The sequence below is a fragment of the Falco cherrug genome, chromosome 9, assembly GCF_023634085.1.
Source record: "Falco cherrug isolate bFalChe1 chromosome 9, bFalChe1.pri, whole genome shotgun sequence".
Lineage (NCBI taxonomy): Eukaryota > Metazoa > Chordata > Aves > Falconiformes > Falconidae > Falco > Falco cherrug.
In genome coordinates, this window is record NC_073705.1 from 18,436,196 (window position 1) to 18,459,133 (window position 22,938).

The 22,938-nt window shown below is 38.9% G+C and overlaps 1 protein-coding gene across 11 annotated transcripts in view; it reads right to left on the reverse strand.

Annotated features, from left to right (window-relative positions):
• USP54 (ubiquitin specific peptidase 54) overlaps nt 1-22,938 on the reverse strand; it is a 102,431-nt gene that overhangs the window by 21,500 nt on the left and 57,993 nt on the right. For 10 of the 11 annotated variants that reach the window (XR_008733835.1, XM_055720352.1, XM_055720349.1 and 7 more), the window contains exons 4-11: nt 18,004-18,138; nt 15,564-15,677; nt 15,318-15,400; nt 12,870-12,975; nt 9,345-9,491; nt 7,857-8,006; nt 6,363-6,531; nt 3,219-3,389 (exon numbers count right to left, since the gene is read on the reverse strand). Coding sequence is in view for 10 of the 11 variants with exons in the window: in XM_055720352.1 (XP_055576327.1) it covers nt 3,219-3,389; nt 6,363-6,531; nt 7,857-8,006; nt 9,345-9,491; nt 12,870-12,975; nt 15,318-15,400; nt 15,564-15,677; nt 18,004-18,138 (1,075 nt within the window). In the remaining variant the exon portion in view is untranslated. Of the gene's footprint in view, nt 1-3,218; nt 3,390-6,362; nt 6,532-7,856; nt 8,007-9,344; nt 9,492-12,869; nt 12,976-15,317; nt 15,401-15,563; nt 15,678-18,003; nt 18,139-20,962; nt 21,269-22,938 lie in introns of all 11 variants that reach the window. The other variant, XM_027816744.2, reaches the window with a different exon arrangement.

The window sequence follows — 22,938 nt, forward strand, 5'->3', positions numbered from 1 at the left end:
GGGAATTTATGAATAAGCTACAAAGACTTTTCTCTAGCTTTTATATCACCAACTTTCATCTTGCATAGGATGACAGGAAAGGAAAATCCCTACTACCCAATCATGGATTAACAGCCCCCAGACTACATAGCTAGCTGTTCTGAGCCTTCCCTCTTCTCTAGAAATTAACACACAAATCAACAACATTTACAGCAGATTTTACGCATAAAATTGTACTTTCAACAGCTGAAAAAACAATTCACTTCAACTACAATTGCTACGACGATACTACAATAAATGAGTGGGAAGGAATCCAAACTACAAAAAGCAAGCTACACAAGTTTCACATTTCTGTTCATTTGCAAAGTGGAGAGTGATTTTTGTAGCCAAATTCTTCAGAAACAAGAAGATCATATAAAAGAAAAGGAATTAAGGAAGTAAAAGAGAAATGTTGGCAATGAAGACAGATGATGCGTAGCATTTAGGTGACTGAGCATAAGTCAGTGCTTTGGGAGAATTATTTTTCTTCACAGCATGGACTGTCACACATCTTTTAGGGACTGAAAGAACAGTCTTATCTTATACCTTGTAGTGGCTCCCCTCAAGATAAAAGAGGTTTATGTTTCAGCTCAGAGTGTTCAGCTTCTCTAGTTAAACATTTTCCCCCCCCCCGAGTTCTTTCAACCTGATAGGGAGTGCTTGGACAGCATCCTTCAAGTACTGCAACAGAAACAGTTAAAAGATACTTAGTGCTACCAGAACTAGCTTAGGGTCTGCATAGACTCATCAGAGCCCGACTTAGTCTTCTAGGATGAAGGTTGCTAGCTTTGCATAAACATTTTCTCCTCCTTTCATAAATTGCAAATTTTGTCCTATTGTCACTGGATGTTTAAACAGCCATGCAGGAGATGCCAAGAATCCAAAATCTGCAGGACAAAGGCTTTGTTGTCTTTACTTGGACCCTCCCAAACACAAACTAAATCCAACATAATACATGAATATAGGCATTACAATCCCAAGAATATTAGCTGACATTTCACCCTTTTTTTTTTTAAATTCACTAAAATAACAAGCCAGGGTTTCTGTCTGAGTGCCCAATCACATACTTAAAAGGTGTCCCTTGAATTAAACACCTCATCCAGCAAAAGTGGGATGGCTTTGTATGCAAACAGTGATATTCAAAGAAAAAGATTGTTTTCATAGGGGCTGTGTGCGTGTCTAAGACTATGTCAGAGAAGAGAATGAAATCAAACAGGTTAAGATAGACCGCCCCCTACTCCCTCCCACTGAAATCTCAGTTGCATGAATAGGGCAGCCAGAATACGCACATTTTTTCTCAGCAGCACAGGTTGGTAGGAGCAAGAGAGGGCTTATGCAGCCACTCTTCATGCCCCCATTCTGAAGTACCCGGGTGCCTGAGGTCATATGACCCAATGGTGGTCCTTCCCCGGAGAACGATGTGGGATAGGGTCCATAATTTTCTGGGCTGGAGTAGTGGATAAGTGACCATTAAATGAAGAATCCTGCTCTTGCCCAGAACGATTCAGTTGACAGGTCAATGTGGATGGCTTCTTTATAGCCCCACGGATCAGCATTTGATGACTGAGCAGTTGTATGAGTTGGCAGACTGACTTTTTTGGAAAGGTTTTGGGTAGGTAAAAAAAGGGGGAAATGCCCAGACAGGTGGCTAGCTAAGGGGACAGACTGACTAAGGCTAGCTAAGCTAAGGCTGAATTAGGGAAGATGAAGACAACTGAATTTAGGTGAAGAGACGGGCTAAGCTGAAGGGAATAACATAGGATAGATTCAGGAGGAGAAGAAAGAAAAAGAAAAGGACAAAGTCACTAAAAATGACAGAACAAAAGGCTACATGCTGAACTTACTTCATGCTTACATGTTTGCAACCATCCCCCTATCCTCCCTTTTGTGCTGATGGTACTACATGGCAAGTTTTGCAGGGAAGAACCTAATCCAATAAACTCCGTGCCACTTTTGCAGAGTATATAAACAATATTCCACTAGTATTTTGAGTTTTGTCTTCTTTGTACTCTGAAGTTCAACATAAATTTTGTTTCCTCATCACTCAAATTATGCTCAGCTTTCCCTTCTTTCTCACGCTTTACCTAGGACTATGACTGGAACCTACAGCATTATGAATTTGCTAAAACACTGAAAGTATTGTCAGGCTATGTAAAACCATGTATTACAGTTACTTGGACCTCTGATGAAGAGCCTAAGAGTACTAATGAAAAACAACTCAAAACATTTTTTCTGGATTTTGATGTAAAAAGTGTTTGCACCATAGATTGTTTCAAATGAACCAAGCATTCATATATCATCACAATACAAAAGAGCAACTATTCTGCAACTAAAAGGACAAAGTGGTACCATAGCTGTTAACACTCTGGTGCAACAGTTGCTGATTATATCTTCTTAGAAAAGCTACTTAAGGCACAAAAAAGTAACTTTTCAAACAGACTTGGCAGATCATATTTCTGATGCTCCAGAAGTCTAACCCTAACTCATGTACTACTTTTTCAGAAGTGATGTTCGAAGTTACTGTATGCAGACACAGGCTGACTAGGGTCACTGGGCACAAATAACAGAGACCTAAGCCTTCAGACTTCCAGTTAACCTCTTTTCAACTAGAGTGTTCAGGCAGGCTGTTCAGCTGCCTGAAGGAACATCTACACAGATTTGTCTTCAACTGCGGAGTCTCACTTAACTTGCTGGCACAGGCAGGAAATCATCTTACGTTCCTCCCTGGTGCAGTAAATACTACCAACGCCCACTTACATAGAAAGTCCTTAGTGCCCAAGTATGAGAGATTCTGGCGATGATTGCGCCTTTCCCAGGCAGCAGCAACTCCTGCAATGAAGTAACTGCCCGTAGATGAGTAAGCAGCACAGACAACGCTTACCAAACCATACAATGGCACTGTACAGACTCCAACTTACAAAACTGTAGAACGAAGGCATCAGGTAAGATTGTGGATAACAGAAAACAAGCCTGTAAATATTTGCCTGGCTAGATACGAGTCTACAAAAGCCAACAAGACATTTAAAATTATGCTTATTTTTTTGAATGCCAACAGTTCATTACAAACCAAAACCACTTAGGATACTGAACGCACTTCACTATTCTGTTATAAGTTGCATATAGAGAGACTTTTCACGGGAATCCACTGCAGTCATCACATCTAATGACAATGCTCACAGAGGTATAACGGTATCTGCTACCTGTGTCCCTGCTGCTTTGTGAAGCCGCATCATTCTCCACATTGTAGATGACTGTCCCCTGCGAGTCAGAGGAGAAGTGACTGACCACAGACTCATGGTGTGCCTGTTTATAAGGATAGCTGTCTGTAGAGGAATCTGTCCTGGTATCACTCGAGATGGAAGGTTCTCTCCCTAGGGAAGGAAGCAATGTCAAATTTCAATCTTTTGGGGCTATTATAGCAGTCAGGAGAGGCTAAAAAGAGAAAATGGAGGAAATTACATAGAAGTTAACAGAAAAACACGAGTATAAAACCATACACATTCAGACTGCAAGGACATAGTATCTAAAGGGAAAGGTCCTCTCCTTTGGAAGGGGGGACACTGTGATTCCTTCTGCAAACCTTTATTTCTTTCTCTTTGATAACACCAAATTTATCAAATCCTTTTATTATGCAAAATTAAACTACATCCATTGGACTGAAAGTATACATTAATACCACACTGAAGTTATTTTTCATTAATTTTCAACACTGTCGAGTGTAATTAAAATACAAAATACGTTGCTTTAGGGGAATACAAAGTTTAAAAAGTCAAGTACTAAATATTAATATGAGTAACAAGAACATCATAAGTTATAATAAATAACACATTTCCTCTATTATGAATCAAAAGCTTATCTAGTAAAACTTTATACTGAAATTGTATTATCTAAAAAAAAAAATAAATAAAGACAGTCCTTTTTATGTTTAATCACAAACGCTCAGCCTGAGGGTACTTCATGTTTTTGGTGAGAAGAAGTCCTGTAGCTGATGTCCTATTTAAGGATGCCTAACAACTTTCGAAATCACAAACTTCCCCCCACCTCCTCACTGGTTACAAATCTTATTGGTCTAAAGAAATACAAATTACAGCTGTTAAAGGAGATGACAGTCACAGAAAGAAAGGTGAATGGAGGCAACAGGAATCAGTGCTGTGGAACCGAGTACTAGAAAATTGTAAACTGCAGTCTTTATTCAACAGAAAACCAAAACCAGTTGGTTTTGAACTGAGGAGTTGTCTGCACTTAGCTTCACAACATTTTGTACAAGCATCTTTGACAATCTTCCCTCCATAACTTGTAGCATCACATCTCTATGTGATTAGATACATTTATCAGATTCCCTTGTCAAAAGTTCAGATACAATATTGTGATTAACAACTTAAGAATAAGCAATCTCTGTTCATTTTCTGAATCTGAATTATGGGCTGCGAGTATCTGACGACAATAAGGAATCCGGAAAAAGCTGCAGTTACACTTCGTGGGAGACAAAGGGCCATTCTGAAAACGGTATATTAGGGTAGAAAACTCTGGATATCAACAAGCCTAGAAAATAATTCACTTCTTTTGACAGGAAAATGTATACGGTATGATTTCTCATGGCACCTCGACCTACAGTATCTTAGAATTTCTCTCAAGAGCTTGGTATCAATGTTGAACACTGCAGACTACAGGAGTAAGCCCTGAGGACTCACCAAGTGTTTTTGAAATGAAGGAGCAGGTTACTCATTATAGCCCTCTGAATTTTATCTGAAAGGAAACACCTTTTTATATGTATTTTTGTATTCAGCTTCCTGAAGTCATTTTAGGACACAATAATATTAGATACTGCAGACACAATGAGCAGAAGGGTTATCTATGTATTTCCTGGAGATCAACCGGCAGAACAGCAAGGCAAATTTACAGCATGTATCGACCAGAAGCTTGTAGAAGTGCTCACAACTGACATATAGCACTGAGGCACTCCTCTCCTTCCTCCAGACTTCCCTTTTTTTTTTGGAACAGGAAGATAGGTTTATAAATCGCAAGGCATCTTGTCAAGTGAAGGTTATATTACCAGTGTTTTTATTTGCATTTATTTTTAAGAGGAGTTGAAGATTTATTTCATTCCTGGTAGACTGTCAACACATAAATAAGGAGACAGCAGATGTTCTCTACAGATTCACTGACCAGGAAGCATAAAGTTAGCTATGGGCCAGGAAAACCCTAAAATATTCTTGGATTTACAGCTGTATAAATAGGCTAAAATCCTGGAAGAAAGGTGGTATTTCTGGTTTTAGTCTCGCCTGGCTGTTCTTGGCAACTTACAAACTCATCTCTAATCTAGGATATTCTCTGCAAGCATCCAAAAATAGAAACAATCTTCTTTTGCAAAGCCATTAAACTTAAACCCAGATTTTGTTTTCACCCTATCTGGATTGCAATGGCATGTCTTTCTCAACATTTATCTATTCCTCTTTAAATGCGGCCTCAACCCCCTATGGTGTGATTAAATGTCCAAATTTATCCAGAACTTCAGTAAACCAACAGCCTGTTCAGACCACTACTTCCTTGGACATACCTTTCTAATTCAATGGACTACCATGACCACAAAGAACTCAGGAAGCAGTGATGTGTTGAAGGCCTCTGAGCTGTTAAGTGCTACATTTCCATAGCTGTAGATCTTTTCTGATGCAGAACAGACCATGAAAAATGAAGTAGTAAACATGATCTACGGGCATAAGCCTTTGCCAATCCCTTCCCCTTCAGTCTCCCACAAATCAGTTCAGATCTCTTGCGCTGCGCTGCTTTATCTGAGTAAAAGACGAGCCAAAGGCTGAAGATAAACTGCACTGATTCTGTCTCTCTTGTTACTTTTAATAAAACAGTATTTCTTCCCCCTTCCCCTTGCATCCCTTCACCATCCTAGCAAAAGACTCATTTATGAGATTTCCTTAATATTTCTCTCCCCTAACTTCCCTCCTGAGTTTAATTCTGCAGCTTCCTTAATTCTTACATGTTTGTACATCTCTGGTCTCGTTCCCTTCCTCTTAAAACTGCTGATGGCTTTATGAATTCACCCACTGAAGTCATCGGTTATTGTTCCTCTCCACATCCACACCACAGCAAGGCCTTCACTGCCCTCAGCCCCTCCAGTTTCTTTCTCCAAACCCTTCTGGAAAAGATTACTACCCAAACATCAACAGTTTTGGACTGAGAGAGCGGTTCAAAGGTGAAACACTGGAAGTCCTCTTCAGAATTCCAGATCAACTTAAGGACCGCGAAGAAAAACACACCCACAACAGAAGAACTTTCCACAGGCAGCCTTACAGCACCGAGGTGTAAGGCATACGGTCCCGACTGCTTACCCGAGTCTTCGCTGTCATAGCAAGTCCTGCTGTATTGCTGTAAATCCACTTGAGGGGGCAAGTCTTGTGCTGACACTGGAGTTCCTCTTGGATCTGCATACAGCAGCAGCAAAGGCTGATAGTGACCCTTAATGCACTTTGTCACAACATCTTTCCATTTTGGACCAATCTGAATTAACAATAACAATTTAAAAATGCACAATAAAGGTTTTCTGTCATTATTTTCTATAACGAGCTCTCTTTTTTCACCTCGTACTTCTTTCAGAGTTTGATTTTCCAATGACATTCTTTAACTCCTACATCCAGCACCGAACTGAACTCACCAAGAAAGCTCTAGAACCAACTCAACTAAAATCAAGGTATTCACACCATCTTACGGCTAAACAAATTCAAATTCTTGCTAAAAATACAACTACAAAAATAATGCTTCCCTTTCAGATTTTTTTTCCTACAAAAAGCTTTTCATTCTCTTGAAATTTTCTAACTTTGCATCAGTCAGAAAAAAGCATTTGTAAAAAAAATTCTTAATGCATCCATCAGCATAAACAAAATGAACAATAAAAGGCATCAACAGCATGACAGCAAATTCAAGTCAAAGCTAACCACTTTGGTGTGTATTTCTGCTGTTAAAGACCTTCTGCAAGCATTGTGATAGGCCAGGCAACAATTCATATAGTTACATGCACCTCAAAAATCTTCCCCATGTAGTAACACAGGTTTCACCTAATACACTGAGCATCTATTCCAACAGATTTGCTTCATACACAAGTATTCTACTAAAGCACTGCAGTACCTATCCTTGGCAAAGTTTTGCTGCAGAGAAATGTGACTGAACAAATGCAAGGATTAGAGTTTTCCCTTTGAGACTGTGCTTGGCATGACTACAGGAGAAAATTTTCCTCTCTCATCTTTGTGCTTCCATGACTAGAAGGAAAAAAAAAAGGAGAGTGGCGTGAAACAATGCCAAACAAACTAATGGGATGTAATAACAGTGTGCCAAGATGCCAGTACTGGTATCTTCAATGTCAAGGACCTCATGCTTTGTGAAAAGGGGGGGTGGGGGTGAGGGGGGGAAAGCACTAACAGAAGCAACAGAAAATTTGTCGTTGGCAGCAACTGCTAGGGAAGACTGGTATCTAGATACTTCAACAAAGAACAAAAAAAACCCCAGGCACTAAAGAGCTATACCACTTGTCAGCAAGGGAAAGAGTTGCATGTTAGTTGTGTGCACAAGCAAACTGTAGGTTTTCAAACAACAACATAAAAAGCAAGACTGGCAGCCAAGAGAACAGAACTAAGAATAGGGCTTCTGAGATTTCTGGTGTGCTTTTTTGAGAATGCTTTACTGTGCTTAGAAAAAGGAGCAACAGAGTTACGGATCTTGAGTGGAAAACCAGCCAAAATTTCTCAAAATCTGTAGAAAACAGTATGGATCTACACACAAGTAGCTAGCAAATTTCTAACAGATTATTTTCCTAAACATTACTTTCTCACCTCTTTGACATGAGCATCATCAAAGTACATCCACTTGCGGATTTTAGTTTGGAAGAAGAAGGTAGAATAGTGTTTTCCATAGTAACAGATCATTCCCACCAAATACAGCTCTGAGTGTTTTGCTCTGTCATCAGTTACTCTGAAGAAGAGCTTCAAGAAGGGAGATAAGAAAAATGAAAAGGAAAAATTAATAAAATACCCAGAATTTTACATATTGCTTTATGTTTGAAGACTTCAAAGTAATAAAGAGAGGTGTCAGCTTTTTACTTCAAAAGATAGAGAAAACAAGGCAATAAGCACTTAAGTAACCAACCAATGTTAAAGCAAACCCAGAGACAGACCAGGAACAGACTCCTACCGCATCATCAGATGCTCAAGAATCGAATCAGTCCTGGAGACTGGCTGTACTTTAAGGAAGACATTTACAATAACGACATAATACTTTTTCAGAATTTGAAGTGTGGTTCTATTCTGAACATTTGTATTCTGTGTCATACTTGCTGTTACTGTTTCAAACCTGCATTCCTCTTTGCTCTGTAGAAACAAAGCTATTCTGACAGTGAACAGCCACATTTATTCTGACATAAGCAAAGACTAATTTATGACACCACCATAGAAAAGATGAAGATGTCAGTAGGTCAAAAGAGCTAAACATACAGAAAAATTGTTTTCTGGCTATTTAATTGTCTTATTTAAAACCACAGGACTTTTTAGTGCATTACTGCTTTACTATGCAAGGATCGCAGTTTCATAACCACATTTCCATCAACTAGCACTAATTTTGGTACACTGTGCACTGGCCAACACATTTTTTTTATGTGTGTGTATATAAATATATAATTTTAACGTAATACCTTAATGGTACAATAAGACATACCTACAATTTGGTATACCAGTATTTCAGCTCTGAAGTATCAGCTAATGTAGAATAAGTGACTCCTCTAGGGGACAAACCTCTGGATCCCAAACACTACTTAATCTAATCTATCATTCGATCACACAGTGTCAGCCACCATCTCTCAGAGGCTGCTCAGTTATTTGTAACTCTGTTACACCCACACATCTCAATGAAAAGAGGATTTTAAAAAGTTTAAAAAACCCAAAAAAACCAAAAAAAAGCACAACAGCTAACTACATTTTGACTTCAAAAGAAATTGAAAGAGTACAAGTGTATTTTCACAGAAATAGCACAAACCTCGATCCAAAATTTCCTTGCACTTGAAAATATTTTTTGATTCAGGCAAGCTTCATTCTCTGGAGTAATTTTTAATTTTTAGTAATTTCAGAAATTCAATAATACGCAATTACACTAGTACTTTCTCTGGTTTTCTAAAGCATTCAGAAACAGGTCAGATCCTTGGATCTGGCCTCTTTCTATGGACACCGAAAAGATAAAGGTGGCAACTTCTTGTATTTCTCAATACACTACTACAGACTACCGTGAGAAAGACTGTGTTAGTAGGTAGTGTTGAAATACCAAAAACTCACATCTCCCAGTTTAAGGCAAGTGCCCAGACTGTGAATCACATCCTCAGCCAGATCAGAGTGGTCCGAGTCCCAAACCAAGCCAATGGTGATGATCTGTGGAGAGTTCATCAGCACACGACGAATACGGATCTTTTCCCCACAGTTACTCTGAGGATTTAAATAAAGAAAACACTGAATATAATCCTTCTCTTATTATAATATTAGGGTAAGGCACTAACAAGCGTAAGTTTCAAAAGTACAGCTTCCAAAGAGGTGGTGGTGAAACACAGCAGATATAATTGCTCCGTGTCAGGATATGAGCTTCTTATGTCACAGATGAGGAGTGTTATCAGGACTATCTGGTATTCGCAAGCTTTAAAATGAATACTGCTGATTCTTCCTCATGCCACTGATAACGATTAAAAGGTATAGCACAAAATTACGCTTACTTAAAAAAAGATAAGCAAGCATACGTGAAAGATCCCCAAAACATTCTTAGGAATCTGAGGGAAAGCTCACTTTCTTACTTTCTTTTGATCTGAATTTCAGATTAAAAGTTATTTTTATGGAGATTGATGCTTTATATGACGGCATCAGAAAAATCCTCAAGGTGCTGCTTTGCTGTTAAAATTGGGTGGTTGTTCTACAAGGTGCCTGAAGCATCTCATTTTAGACAGGATAGTTAGGTCAGTATTCACATAAATATGAGAGCAGCAGCTGGAAGATGAGGAGAGTAAATGGTGCTCTAGTAACTCATACCAGTTCTTTCATTTCTTATTTCCTGTTTCCCCTCACACTCCCATTTTTTATTTTTTAAATGACTGCCAGTGCTATTGATGGCCAGGATCCCCCTCACTCTCTAGCCAGATTACTTCTCAGAGATAAGCTTGCTTGTGAAGCTGACATTTCTCAGTGGTTGTTCCAATCTATCCTGTTGGAACTGTGGGCATCTTTAAAACATCATGAAAAAAAGCTTACTGTTTGAATTAAGAGATTATGACTGTAATTTTAACACACAGTACTTTTTTTTTTTTTTAGGGGGTTTTGGGGACAACTATGACAAAGTCCCTTTGCAACACTTGCTATACCTCTGTGACAGATCACAAAGGTACCTTTGCAAGATCTCAGAAAAAAACCCCATTTTTGTACTGAGAACAGTTTCTCATCTCTACAGAGACTGGTTTCACAATTGGATATAATCATTTCTGACACTACAGCCAGGGAAGAGGATCATAAAGCATTTATCCCCCCAAAGCAATCTAGAAAATTAGCCAGAATTTCAGTCCCAATTATCAATGAGAGACAAAAAAGAAAGATTCAAAAACCAGAAAGGGATGAGCTTAACAACAAGGCAATGAAGACAGATTTTTTTTTTTTAGTATTTTTTTTTACAGGTAGAGGACTGTGATGTTTCAATGTAGACAGGAAGTTTTAATATTAAAGATGACTATAATCACAAATATTTCGCAAGTGTCATTCAAAGTACAAGCATTCCTGTGGATTACCACACAACAAACATATCTTACTCTCAAATTGTCATTGTCTTCTTTGCTTCAGCTAGCTAACATCAGCATTTTCTGCAACAGGAGGAATACGGCACACTGATAAAGAGCTTCCCTGGCATGACTTATAGGCCACGCTCAGCTAAGCCTCGACAGAAGAACTTCGCAAATAGAACAAGGCAGCAAGTACTGGTAAGCAATTTTATCCAACCAACCATTTCACACTTAAAGGGCAGCTCACCCTGAGAAAGAATGTCCTTCTATTAAGATTTCCCATGCTTTGGATATTAAATAGCTGAACTCAACCTTTAAAATGACAATACAGTATCTTCATTTCTTTTATTCAAATAAGTGAGTCACTATTTGCCAAAAAAAAAAAAATATGTTTTGATGGAGACTTAAAGTGAACGCTTCAGTTGAACTATAGAAAGTTGGGGGGATAAAATGGAAATACTTGCACTGCCCCCAGGGAGCAGGCACATAAACCATTCCTGTTGGAGCCTGTACTGCTTCCCTGAGGACTGCTGAGGCATCTAACAGTAGCATTACATGAAGGAGCAGTTACGCAGCTGTTTCCTGGCCTGCCTATTAATCAATATGTAAAAGAAGTTTGATGATAACTCATTTTGCATATTTATCTAAAGCCCTGGACCTGGACACACTGAAATTAAAAGCCAAAACAAGGTATCAAACTCTTGTTTTAGAAATCTAGCCCTTATGATTTAATTTATTTTAAAAAATATATATAAATATTTACATTAAAAAAAAAAATCTTTATTTTTCTTAACCCAACTGATACACAGACTTAATTCAGCTGAATTTTGTCAGACTTACCGCACAGCAGAATAGAACATTTTTAAGAATAGCAGCCTGTGACTATCAACTTGACATATGCAGTAATTGTTTTTAAGTGGTTAAATGCCAGTCATCACTCACAACTATTGCCTACACTTTCTGGTCAATCTCTCCCACACGCTGAACAGAAAACCTTGCTCCAAACCAATACTCCCTCAAATTTTCTGTGATAACTCCTGCCTTTGGCATAGCTCTTGCAGATATACTGTGTAGCCTAACAAGCCTTTCACCATCAGGATATTCTCTGGCAGTGGAAAGCAGCAGTGCTTTTATCTTCCCCTCCCACCAACATTTTGACTCTATGCTGCAGGTACAGCAGTTTGGTCAACAGTTCAATTTACTCCACTGAAAGGTAGTAATGAAGGTGAATGGAAGCTTATCTAGGCAAAACAACTGATCTTGTACACGATTACAGTGACTGGTACAAAAGTTCCGCTATCTGTGCCAAGCATGGTACTGCTAACAAGATTTTACAAGAAATAAGTACTACTTTTCTCATGCCGTTATTACAGATGAAACACACTACACTCTACAGAAATAATTACTGGAGAAACTGGATGAACTGTGGGAATACTGCTCTAAAAAGTCTAGCTAATCAAAACCACCGTCAACATACAGAAATCTATAAAAAAACCATACAGCCTCCAAATTCTTTGTCATTTCCTTTTCTTTAGGTAAGATGCCAGAACTTTCATCATAGGATAAAAGCAGCACAATTGCAGCTTTATGTAATGCTAGTGTTGGAGACCTCACCCACCCTCAGTGAAGCTGAACAGCAAATCTACGATAGGTGCTTCTAGCAGCAACACAGGCTTGAACAGGAATAGATTGTGTGGCTATTTCCTGGGAGCAATGTAAGCATTTCCAATTTATTCCCCCTCATCACCTTTTTTCAAAGGTTTCAGAGTTAGAAATCACATTTTTAGTTTCCATCCAAACACTGTGTCTATTCTTGTTCTTGCTACTTGCATCTAATCAAAGAAGTGCTCAGTATCAGTCATCTTTCCCTTCCTTCACTGAATAACTGTGCTGAATTAAAACCCAAAGAACATTCTTACCTATCTTCTTCACCATTATGACAAACTAAACCTTGAAAATTCTCATGAGTTAAAAGGTACACATCAGTGTAATCTACTAAGCTTCTTCTGTCCTGTCCTTTCCCCCCAAAAGAAAAACTAAGGATACTAACTGGACAGTTTCGCAGGTCTCCCATAGTGCTGGCATTCTGTAGTAGCTCTCCAAACATATCTGGAGTGGGTTTCTCTCGTCTCTCCAGCATACAAATAGCTTGGTTGCTTCAGTATAGAGAAAGCATAGTAAAAAAAAAGTTTAGTAGTAAAACACAAACCCACATTAAGTAAGTTTAGTTAAATTTTACGAAAAGAACCTTAAAACCCACACCACTTTCTATATTTAATATTGTAGTACAGAAGAATCACATAATTGAGCGTGAATTGCTACACCTTCCATGATAATACTGCAGTAAAACTTAAAAATAGGAATAATTTATAGTTTGGCTTAAAATCTACATCTTAAAAGCAAGCTTTAGCATTTTGATAAATACTTGGATTTCAAAATGCTTTTCTTCAGTAACCACAACCCTAGCGAAGTAGCACAGTAAAGCACTTCCTTAATAATAAAACTAAGGACAAAAAAATAGCACAGTACCCAACTGATTTCACTGTCCAAGTTGAAAGAAAGATGACAGTAAGTACACAAGAACACTAGTGCTCAAAGCATGTTAAAGCTTAAATTGATTTAAAAGGTAAATAAATATATCACTTTTTATTGGTGGTTTTGAAAACCACTGCATGACATCAGATTTACTGAGATATTTAATATAAAATGTTGAGTACCATTAAAATACTTATTTTGCTGTTTTTCTAATAAATCATATTCTGATACACAGTGCCTGTCGGTAACCTAAAGCAAAACTGCAGCTCGATGGAATGGCAGGTAGCAGGCACAAGGGGGAACGCTCTACAATACTCCTGACACACTGGTAAAGTGGCAGCTTTTAACACAGGTCTGCAGGAGAACAGCAACTAGTAGTTTTCAAGACAAATTTTTCAGGTTCTGTAACTACATGTCTCACATGGGTGACAACAAACCATGAGAAATTTTCATCTCAATCAAAATTTCAAGACAGAAGTGAGTAACAGACTCCTGCCTTGATCAGATTTAAGGAGTTTTTAACTGAGCAGCCATCTACTAACAGAAGACTTCTCTAGCATTCACTGAAATGAACTACTACAGAGCTAGAGCTATTGCTCTGTGCACCATCTTCTTTAATGAGGGAGTTCCCCAACAACTAGAAAAAGCAAGAGCTATATATCCATCCAAGAAAAAGGATTTGAGGAACTACCGGCTCGTCAGTCTCGCTCCAGCACCTGGGGCGATGACAGATCAAATCCCCTTGGAAATCATCTCCAGGCATATGAAAGACAAGAAGGTGAGTCAGAGCAGCCAGCATGCCTTTACCAAGGGCAAAGTATGCCTGACCTACTTTATTATCTATCATAAGACGATGGGTTCTGTTGAGGAGGCAAGAGCAGTTAATTATCATTTGGTCCCTAGCAAGGTTTCCAAATCATCTGCAGCATTCCTGTGGCCAAATCAGGAGGTGTGGACTGCACAGGTAGAATACAATGCAGCCAAAAACCCAGATGGACCTTCAGGCTCAGAGGATTCAAACGTAACCAGCAGTCAGTTTAGAGTGCTGTTAACTCAGGATTTAATACCATGGCCGATGCTATTTAAGATTTTCATTAACAATCTGGATGACGAATCAGAACACACCCACATCAAGTTTACAGATGACAACAAACCGGATGGAGCAGTCAATACACAGAAAGGGAGTGCTGCCACCCAGAAGGATCTTGACAGATTGGAGGAATGAGCTGACAGGAAGATCATGAAATTCAGTAAAGGAAAAATACAGAGTCTTGCACCCTGGACAGAGCACACTCAGTGTAGCAGTACTGGCTGGGCAACGAACAGCTGAGGAGCAACATTGCCGAAAGCTGGTAGACAAGCTGAACATTATCCAGACTCTTTGCAGAGGCAAACAGAAAGGACAAGAAGCAAAAGATGCAGAAAGGGAAATGGTGACTGGATACAAGGAAAAAAAAAAATCCACACCAAGTCACTAAGTACTGGAACAGGCAGCCCAGAGAAGTCATGGAATTTCTGTCCTTGAATGCTTTCAAAACTCAGCTGCAGAAAATCCCAAGCAGCCTGATCTAGCTTTGAAGTTAGTCCTGCTTTGAACAGGAGGACAGACTAGGTCCTTTTCAGCATAAATTCTTCTTTATTTTTCTTTTCTTCTTAACTCACCTGCTCACATATTAAGGTCTTTCAAAACTTACACAAGTCCTTGCCATTACAGTTTTCAGATCCAGAATCATAAACAAGCAGACACACTGATCCATGCCTGAACTGCTATCTTCTGCTCCACTAAGCCCTCATGTTCTGTATCATAGTTATCAAAGCCCCACCAACTTTCAACTAACCATGTTCTATCTTGTGAAGGTAAAGATTGAACCACAATACCAGTATGGAGAGGGAAAGGGGGATGAGGGGTGGGGGTGGAGGGGGGGAGAGAGAAGTTCTCTTCCCTGTAAAAATCCCAACTCACCACAGTGAGGTTGTAGAAATATAATGTACCATCTGGATGAAAGGTAACGGGTCAGAGGTGGCACCACAGCTGGTACAAACACACTGAAGAGAAAGAAAACATAATACATTGACACGATTAAACAGGTATGTTTCCACAGGAACACTTCTGTTTGTATCTTTTTTATCATGGCAATGCATGTCTTAGGAATGCAAATTTGAAACTTGAGAACTGATGATTTGTATAAAGCCTGTATCATCACTTCACCTGTTCAAACAAGGTCATCGCAAACTTCTGATGGGAAACACAATGTGGTGCAGTGCAAATATCTTCCTTTGTCTCATCTGCAATGTGGAAGTGGATTCGCATTAACAGGTTTTCCTAGCCAAAGAGAGAAGAAAAAGGAAAAAACCCACCAAAAAAATCATTAGATCATTTCAAATGTAGACAAAAGTTAACATATAAATCACAAAAGCATGTCAGATACAATAATGTAAGTGTTGTTCACAGAGACAGAAGGCTCCCGCAAATTTTTTAAAGTTGCTTAGGAAACAAAAAAGTTGGCATTTCTTTGCTACAAAAGAAAATGGCTACCACTTCTGATTTGAAATGCTGTGTCAGGTAACCATTTACTTTATTTATTAGCACAACTGAAGATTCTGTCAGTGATTATTCTGTTCAATTCTCAAGCACCAATGGATTTGACCAAACATAACAGGCAGAGCAGCTCTGCAGTTTTAAAATCACTGGATTGCCACTAACTTCTCTTCATCTACCCCAAGTAACCCAAATCAATTTCTGTGTTCCAGAAGGGCTTTGAAATACGGCAAATAACCTACATTCTATCAAAAAGGGAGAGAACTAATAAATGAAGAGGCAGACTACATTCTGCATGAAACAAAAGCACTGAACATCTTCTAGGTATTATTTCAGACAGCTCCATCTGTTTCCAAGTTCCCAGGAGTTCCTGTCCTAAGAGTTCCCTCTCCTCCCACTGTTGCCAATGTTAATCTGGGGGTGCCAAAAGTCTACTGATGCCCCTTCCAGCAGCATTCTCTTCACTATCACTATGAGCTGCATATTTGGTTTATAGATCTGCAACAAGCAGGTCAAGATTAATTATTAGGCAAAATAGCTCTGACCTCGTGCAATTTCCCTTGAACTTTACTATCTAAGGTCTTCTGGCATTTAAATTAAATCTCTGCCTTTAGGGCTGAAAAGGTTAACTAAGTGAAAAGCTATGGAATTATCTCTGCCTTAAAGCTTAACACCTCAAAAGGGAGCATGTCCCCACTTTAACCATCCTTGCGCCAGTACAGTTAACCTAACAAACCTGCTGTGGGGACACCTACAGCAGTACGAGATGGGATATTCAGATTAGCTTTCTCAAGGACGAAACTAAACCAAAAGTTCCCATGTTCTACTACATAAAGAACCCCATTTGAGTGTTGTACTGCATAAAAAAAACCTATTCGATATAACTGTGCTCACAGGGGCTGCTGCGTAGGCTGATGTAATTTATTTCACTTTGAGGCTTTATTGCCATCATCTACTTATATTTTAAGTGAGCTCATTAAACTATATAATTTTCCTGTGTTAGTATTCTACAAACACAGGATACGCTGGGTTATTATAAGCCTGTTATCAGTCTGCTTAGTTTAAGAGAACTACAATAGCTATATGCATTTACCCTATTCCTGTGATTTCTTGCAGTGTGAGTGTCAAATTAGGTAGGTGTAGGAAAAGAAAAATTTAACATATAGAAAGGACTCTACTCCAATAGGTGCTTTACCCGAGAGAAGTTTTGCCTTGCAGTAGTAAATCCAATACATTTATATTTTGGTTAAGAATTAACATCTTTGTTAACAAACAAGCAGCATACACAAACACACTTGGGCCACCCTACGGACACCATCATTTCCAAGAAAGGGAGCAGCCAGTAGGTCGGTAAGGCAAAAATACCTCCTAAATAAATGAAAGAAATTTAGGAGACTGAAGAGGGAAAAGGAGGAAATATGGGTAAGAATAAAATCTTAACATAATGGATACAAGAATGAGTTTGAATATAAAAAAGGAAGCACACAGGTAAACCTAGGGATGTAAAATTTGTGTCAGAGCCATCTCCCAATCACACTATTGGGCTAACCAGACTAAAAAAATGTCAGAGTGTTTACAAATACAGCAACAGAAATATCTGGAAATGATCTATTTTACTTTTGGTTACCTCAACTTACAAACATGAACAACTGTGTTGGGCTGTGTTTGGTTTATTTATTTTTACTTTCCCTTAGCCAGAGTTTGCAAAAACATGGTTTCAAAATAAAGGGCAAACAAAATGCCCTTTCACCCTTTTGAGGTGATCCTTGAAATGAGAATCCTGGATCATTCCTGCAGTGCAATTTTTATTACAATTCATATCCAAGACACACTTGAGAGTGCAAGCAGTACATACCCAAAGGTAACTGTAAAAATGGGTAACATTAATGTTTCCATTCAAAAATCATTAGTGATGACTCTCAAAGCAAATACTCATTCCCCCCCTGGATCACTTCAAGCTTGCGGATCTCTCCGTGGACTTTCACAGGCTACACATGCATGGAATTTTGGGAGGGGAGAAATGGAAAGACAAAAAAAAAAAGGAAAAAAAAAAAAAAAAAAAAGATGTGGGGCATCTCTGCCTGTCAAACCATCTTTCAGTTATACTCACAAAACATTCTGCAGCATCATCCATGATGCCCAGTTGGAAGCGTTGCTCATCCTGAAATGTCTTTGCAAGAGCAGTGCGCAGGGCATCAGAAGGCAATACCTTTTCACTGCTACACTGAAACTGGTTGAAGATACCCTAGTAATAAAACAAAAAGCTAGTTAAGTTACTGTATTTTCAAAACATGACTCAAGTTATCTGAAATCAAACAGCAAACCTTTAACTCACTTTGCTCAAGCAACACACAGATGTTTGTATTGTATTGTACAAGGGCTACAAGAGAAAATCCTGAGAGTTCTTCCTTTGGAATCATACGCAACTTTGTGAATTCCTTCCCTTCCTTTCACATATTCAAAGGAGGATGAGGAGCTTTGGGGTAAATTTCCCCTCAGCATCAATCCCCCTTGGACCTTCCACCAAATTTGATTCCTGAAGCAAATACAATGGACACCAAAACTTCCTCACTTTTTATTTCTATTTCTCCCTCTTCATTTCACTTTTTCACTCCCAGTTCAGCAGCCTTCCTGTTACACATGCTGCCTTCTTTCCTCTTTCAAGCAACTCTTTCCAAATGTCTTCACCCTTAAATAGCCACAACCTGTTGCTTGCACTCTTTAAAGAATTTACCTTCCAAAAGTCCATGTGGGTATCAGATGATTTTCGGTTTAGCATGCAGAAGGGAAAAGGCATGACATGAATAGCAGTTCCTACGTATGACCAGCTGCTTACCTTTGCCATAAACCTGCATTTTCATAACTGTAATTCACAGGTCATCTGGGTAATCATTTGCAAGGACGAGTAGTTCTATAATGACGCATTATCATCTGAAGCATGGGTTATATGTACAAAAGTTCAGTACGTATTCCCAACTGATTAAAAACCCAGTTTTGTATGTGGGTGTGTGCATGTGAGATAGCCAAGAGCTCTTCTGAACAGATATTTAACTTTCATTTTGCCCTCCTACAAAAACAGGAACATAAATCTGTATGCAAGATCCTCAGCTTAAGTAAGAACTTCTAGCCCTTACTTTCATACAAGACCATTCTGTTGCCATCATCACTCTGCTCTACTTTCTACCTCATTTCCTATACGACCAGCAACCACCTTTATCAGTGTCAATCTCAAAATCCTGCTTGTCATTTCCTAAAAAACTTTTCCTTGCCATTTCCCTAAAGATTGCGGAAAAGCTCCATTCTTACTGCAAGAGAAAGAAGGATCATCTTTAACTGCACCACTTGGCTTTTCTGCCTTCTAAACCTAGTCAAACAAGGAAAAAGCCAGCCTCAAACTGGTTTGCCTGTTTGGTTCTCCTCCACATTTATACTGAGAATCTGTAGCAATGTTGGCTCATGTATCCCTTCCTCCCTTAATTACAGAATGCTTCTCCCCAGCATACTTGGGATCTGTATTAATTGGAAATAAACAATCTAAATCTTTCTCTATTCTTATTTGTTTCTTATCAGGAAATGAGAACGTAAAGGAGAGGACGTTTGCCAAATCACAATCTCAGCTGCTTTGAGGAAGCTGAAAGAGTGCAAAGACAGCTGTCACTGCACAGCCAGCAAACTAGGCTCTCTGCACCCCCCCCCCCCCCCCCTTTCTGGTCATAGGAATTGTACCTTTTGTAATGTTGACATATTATCTAATAGAGATGTAAAATGCCCATCTCCCTTTGCTGCTGTTTTTATTTTGGTAGTCCTTAAGGTGCTCATTCATGGGTGAGGGCCCACTGTGCTGAAGCCCATAGCTCTTTTCATATTGCCTTTATTAGAGTATAAAATCATGAAGAGGAAAGTAGTGATGAAGAGAAGGCTGTGAGGCAGTAAGTCTCACACTCCATGAATTAGGAACAACGCCTCTCCTCAGTTACCTTGTATATATACCCATACACAAAAAAATAATGACAGAGTCTCTGTACTTAACTACCTTGGTTTCCATTTCTGTCACTCCAATAACTGACCAAGTTTTGTTAGTAAACTTTCTCATTTCAGTGGACCTTAAAAAAAGCAGGGAACCTTAATTCCATCCTGCTTCAGTGCTTTACATTAAATAACTTAAGAGCAATTGAAAACATTGAGAGTGCTTTAGAAATGTGTTTATTCTGGTTATCCTCAATCTCACTTCATAGTTCTGGGAGGAGACAACTCGCCTAAGGCCTGGCACGCAACCTCACTGCAGATAACTGATGGACAGGACCTCGTTTTCTTCAATGACAGCTTAGAAATGGCTCTGCACTCTTGCAGGGGGAAGGAGAGAATCAATGCAGGCTCCAAACTAAGTAAAAGGAGAAGCAAGCAAGCAAACCAAAATTCTTGTTTCAAATCTCCATCTTTAAAGAAATAGTACATTTACTATTACCCATAATGTACCTACTAGTTAACATACAGAGATCAGGAAGGAAAAAGGGATCCTGATGATGATAAGCAATTGTTTTCACAAGATTCTGCATTTTAAATTCTTTTGTATCATGAAATAATTAGAGCCTTGACAATTACACCTAAAAAACTTACATTAAATACAGCAGAAAACTGAAATCTATTGCCACAATCACAGAACAAAAATAAGTCAGTAACACCAATGAATTCCATGAAGAGTTCTAATATGTAAAATCAGGAAGCAGAAGATCCCAACACTATATAACAGAATGCTTCCTAAAATTCATAATGGCATATCACACAATGACTTATTTAGATGGGGGGGTTGTCTTAAAACCAGTGAGTAATTGTGCATTTTAATCTAGTAAAGATCAAATCTTATGTCATTGCACAATGCAGTTTGGAACACAGTGCCTGTAGGAAGTCCCAAAAGCACCTCAAATGGAGTCAAAAGCATTTTGAACACAGTGGGGGTTGTTTTTTGTTGGGGTTCTTGGGGTGGGGCTTTTGGGGCTGGTTGGGTTTTTTTTTGAGGGGTTGGGTTGGTTTCCCTTTTCCTGATTTTTCAAGATAGGTTCCTTGCTCACCTTCAGAACAGGTCTTTCTTGTCCCAGCAGGATGGACAGGTGTGGCATTTCCTGCAGTTTCATCACTACATTATCTAAGTCAGATCTCTCTCCTTAATTCCAGGTCTTGCCCTTGAGTGATACTGTTAATCACTAGCATTTGTTCCACATACAGATCTGAAAGCCAGCTGGGCGCAGACCAGGAAAGCACTGCTGATTCTGCCCCAGGAGTTTTCATGACACGCTTTCTCCAAGTGCTTCTGGAACTTTATGAGAACTTTATATATGAAACATTCAAACTTTGTTCTCCTTCAAACACTTCTTCACCTGAATTTTAAGATAGTGAAAACCCCATTAGTGTATTCACACACTGATGATTTCTCTCAAAGGCTACATTCCAAGACAAATGAGCTCAGCAGCAACAGGATGAACAGACACTGCTAAAAGCTTCAAGAACAAGGGAAGTGTCTCTGGTTTTACCAGTTTTTAGTAACTAAAATCAATGATGCAATACTAAAAACAATAACAAACAAACCTTAGCATAAAATCTGAACAATTACTAATATTGTAGCAGCAGCAGCACTGATTTCTACACTGATGAGCTATTCTTGGCGTGTTGGTAAGCTTACAAACCATGACAGAGAACAGCATGAGGACGGGATTTTTCAGACAGCAAGTATGCCTTCTGGTTACACTGCATTCCCGAGGCCTATAATAAAAAAGCAGCCCATCTCCCTCCATATCCTCTTCCTTACAGATCTTTGAAGGTCTGGAAAGGGTAGCAGAGACTGCAGAATTAGTAAGCAGAAGAGTCCTTCAAGAGGAATAAATTGACAAAGTCCACCTAGTTGCATCTGCTCCTTCCCCAAGCACCAAGTCAAGATCAACTACAGTTACATAGTTGACCTTTCACCAGCTTGCTCTCAGAGGCATCCAAATCTGGAAATTCCTTAACCATCCAAGGCAATCTATTGTAGGGCCTCACTTGGCTTATTACCATTCAGAAGGCATTTTCCTAGTTTTGTAGATGGAAGCTTCGTGTCCTCTCTACCACAGGTCTGGGCTCCTGACATATGTCAGAACAAAAGCTTGCAGTCTGTGGTCTCCCAAAATAATCTCCTCCAGTTTGGGAAGTATGGGGATCAACAAATTTTCTAGAGCTTCAAAAGAAAACAACTTAAGGTTTGAGATAAGGAACCTTTATCATACTCCAGTTAAATTCATATTCAAGATAAAACCTGGCTTTCCATTTCAGAATGCTGAAATTCACATGCACGATCATAGAACACCAGAAGTATTCCATTTATTTGGGGTAAATCGAAATCTATAATGTGTACCTAGCCATACTGACAAAACAAACCCCAGACTTTATATACATGCACATAAGACTTTTTAGTCAAGCATGTAGAAGCAGGCTGGCATAAGAATAAACTGATGGCTGAAGACAAAACAGGCATCAGCTACTGAATCAGATCAGTGCCCATGCACTGTAAATTTGAGCTGTGTCCTTGGCAGCTTTCTGAGAACTAATTATTCTCTTGCAGCATTGTGCAGAAGTTCCTTCTGGATGGGCACATCACGGCAGCTCTAGTTGTGTGGTATTTCCTTCAAAGAACAAAACATACTTGTCCAAATGCTTTAGTATTCCCTGCATTAACAGTTCATGCATTTTAGCAAAAGCTACATATATTAACATGGCAAATCCTCATCCTTCTCACTGCTCAATATGTCAATATTATTTGTGCTGTCACTCAACTGTTTCTGGGGTTTTGTGTTTTGTTTTACGGGGGTTTTGTTTTTTATTTTTTGTTTAAAAACAACTTTCTCTTCATTTCAATAGCATGCCCTTCTTACTCCATTCCATTTGTTGGACTTTTTTTTTTTTCTTGTCTACAGTATCTATTCTCTCATCTGGAACACGACACTCTTCTGCTAGAGCATCTTGCTCCGTACAACAGCCTGTTTCAATAAAAATTCTGGCTGCTAAAGTCACTTTT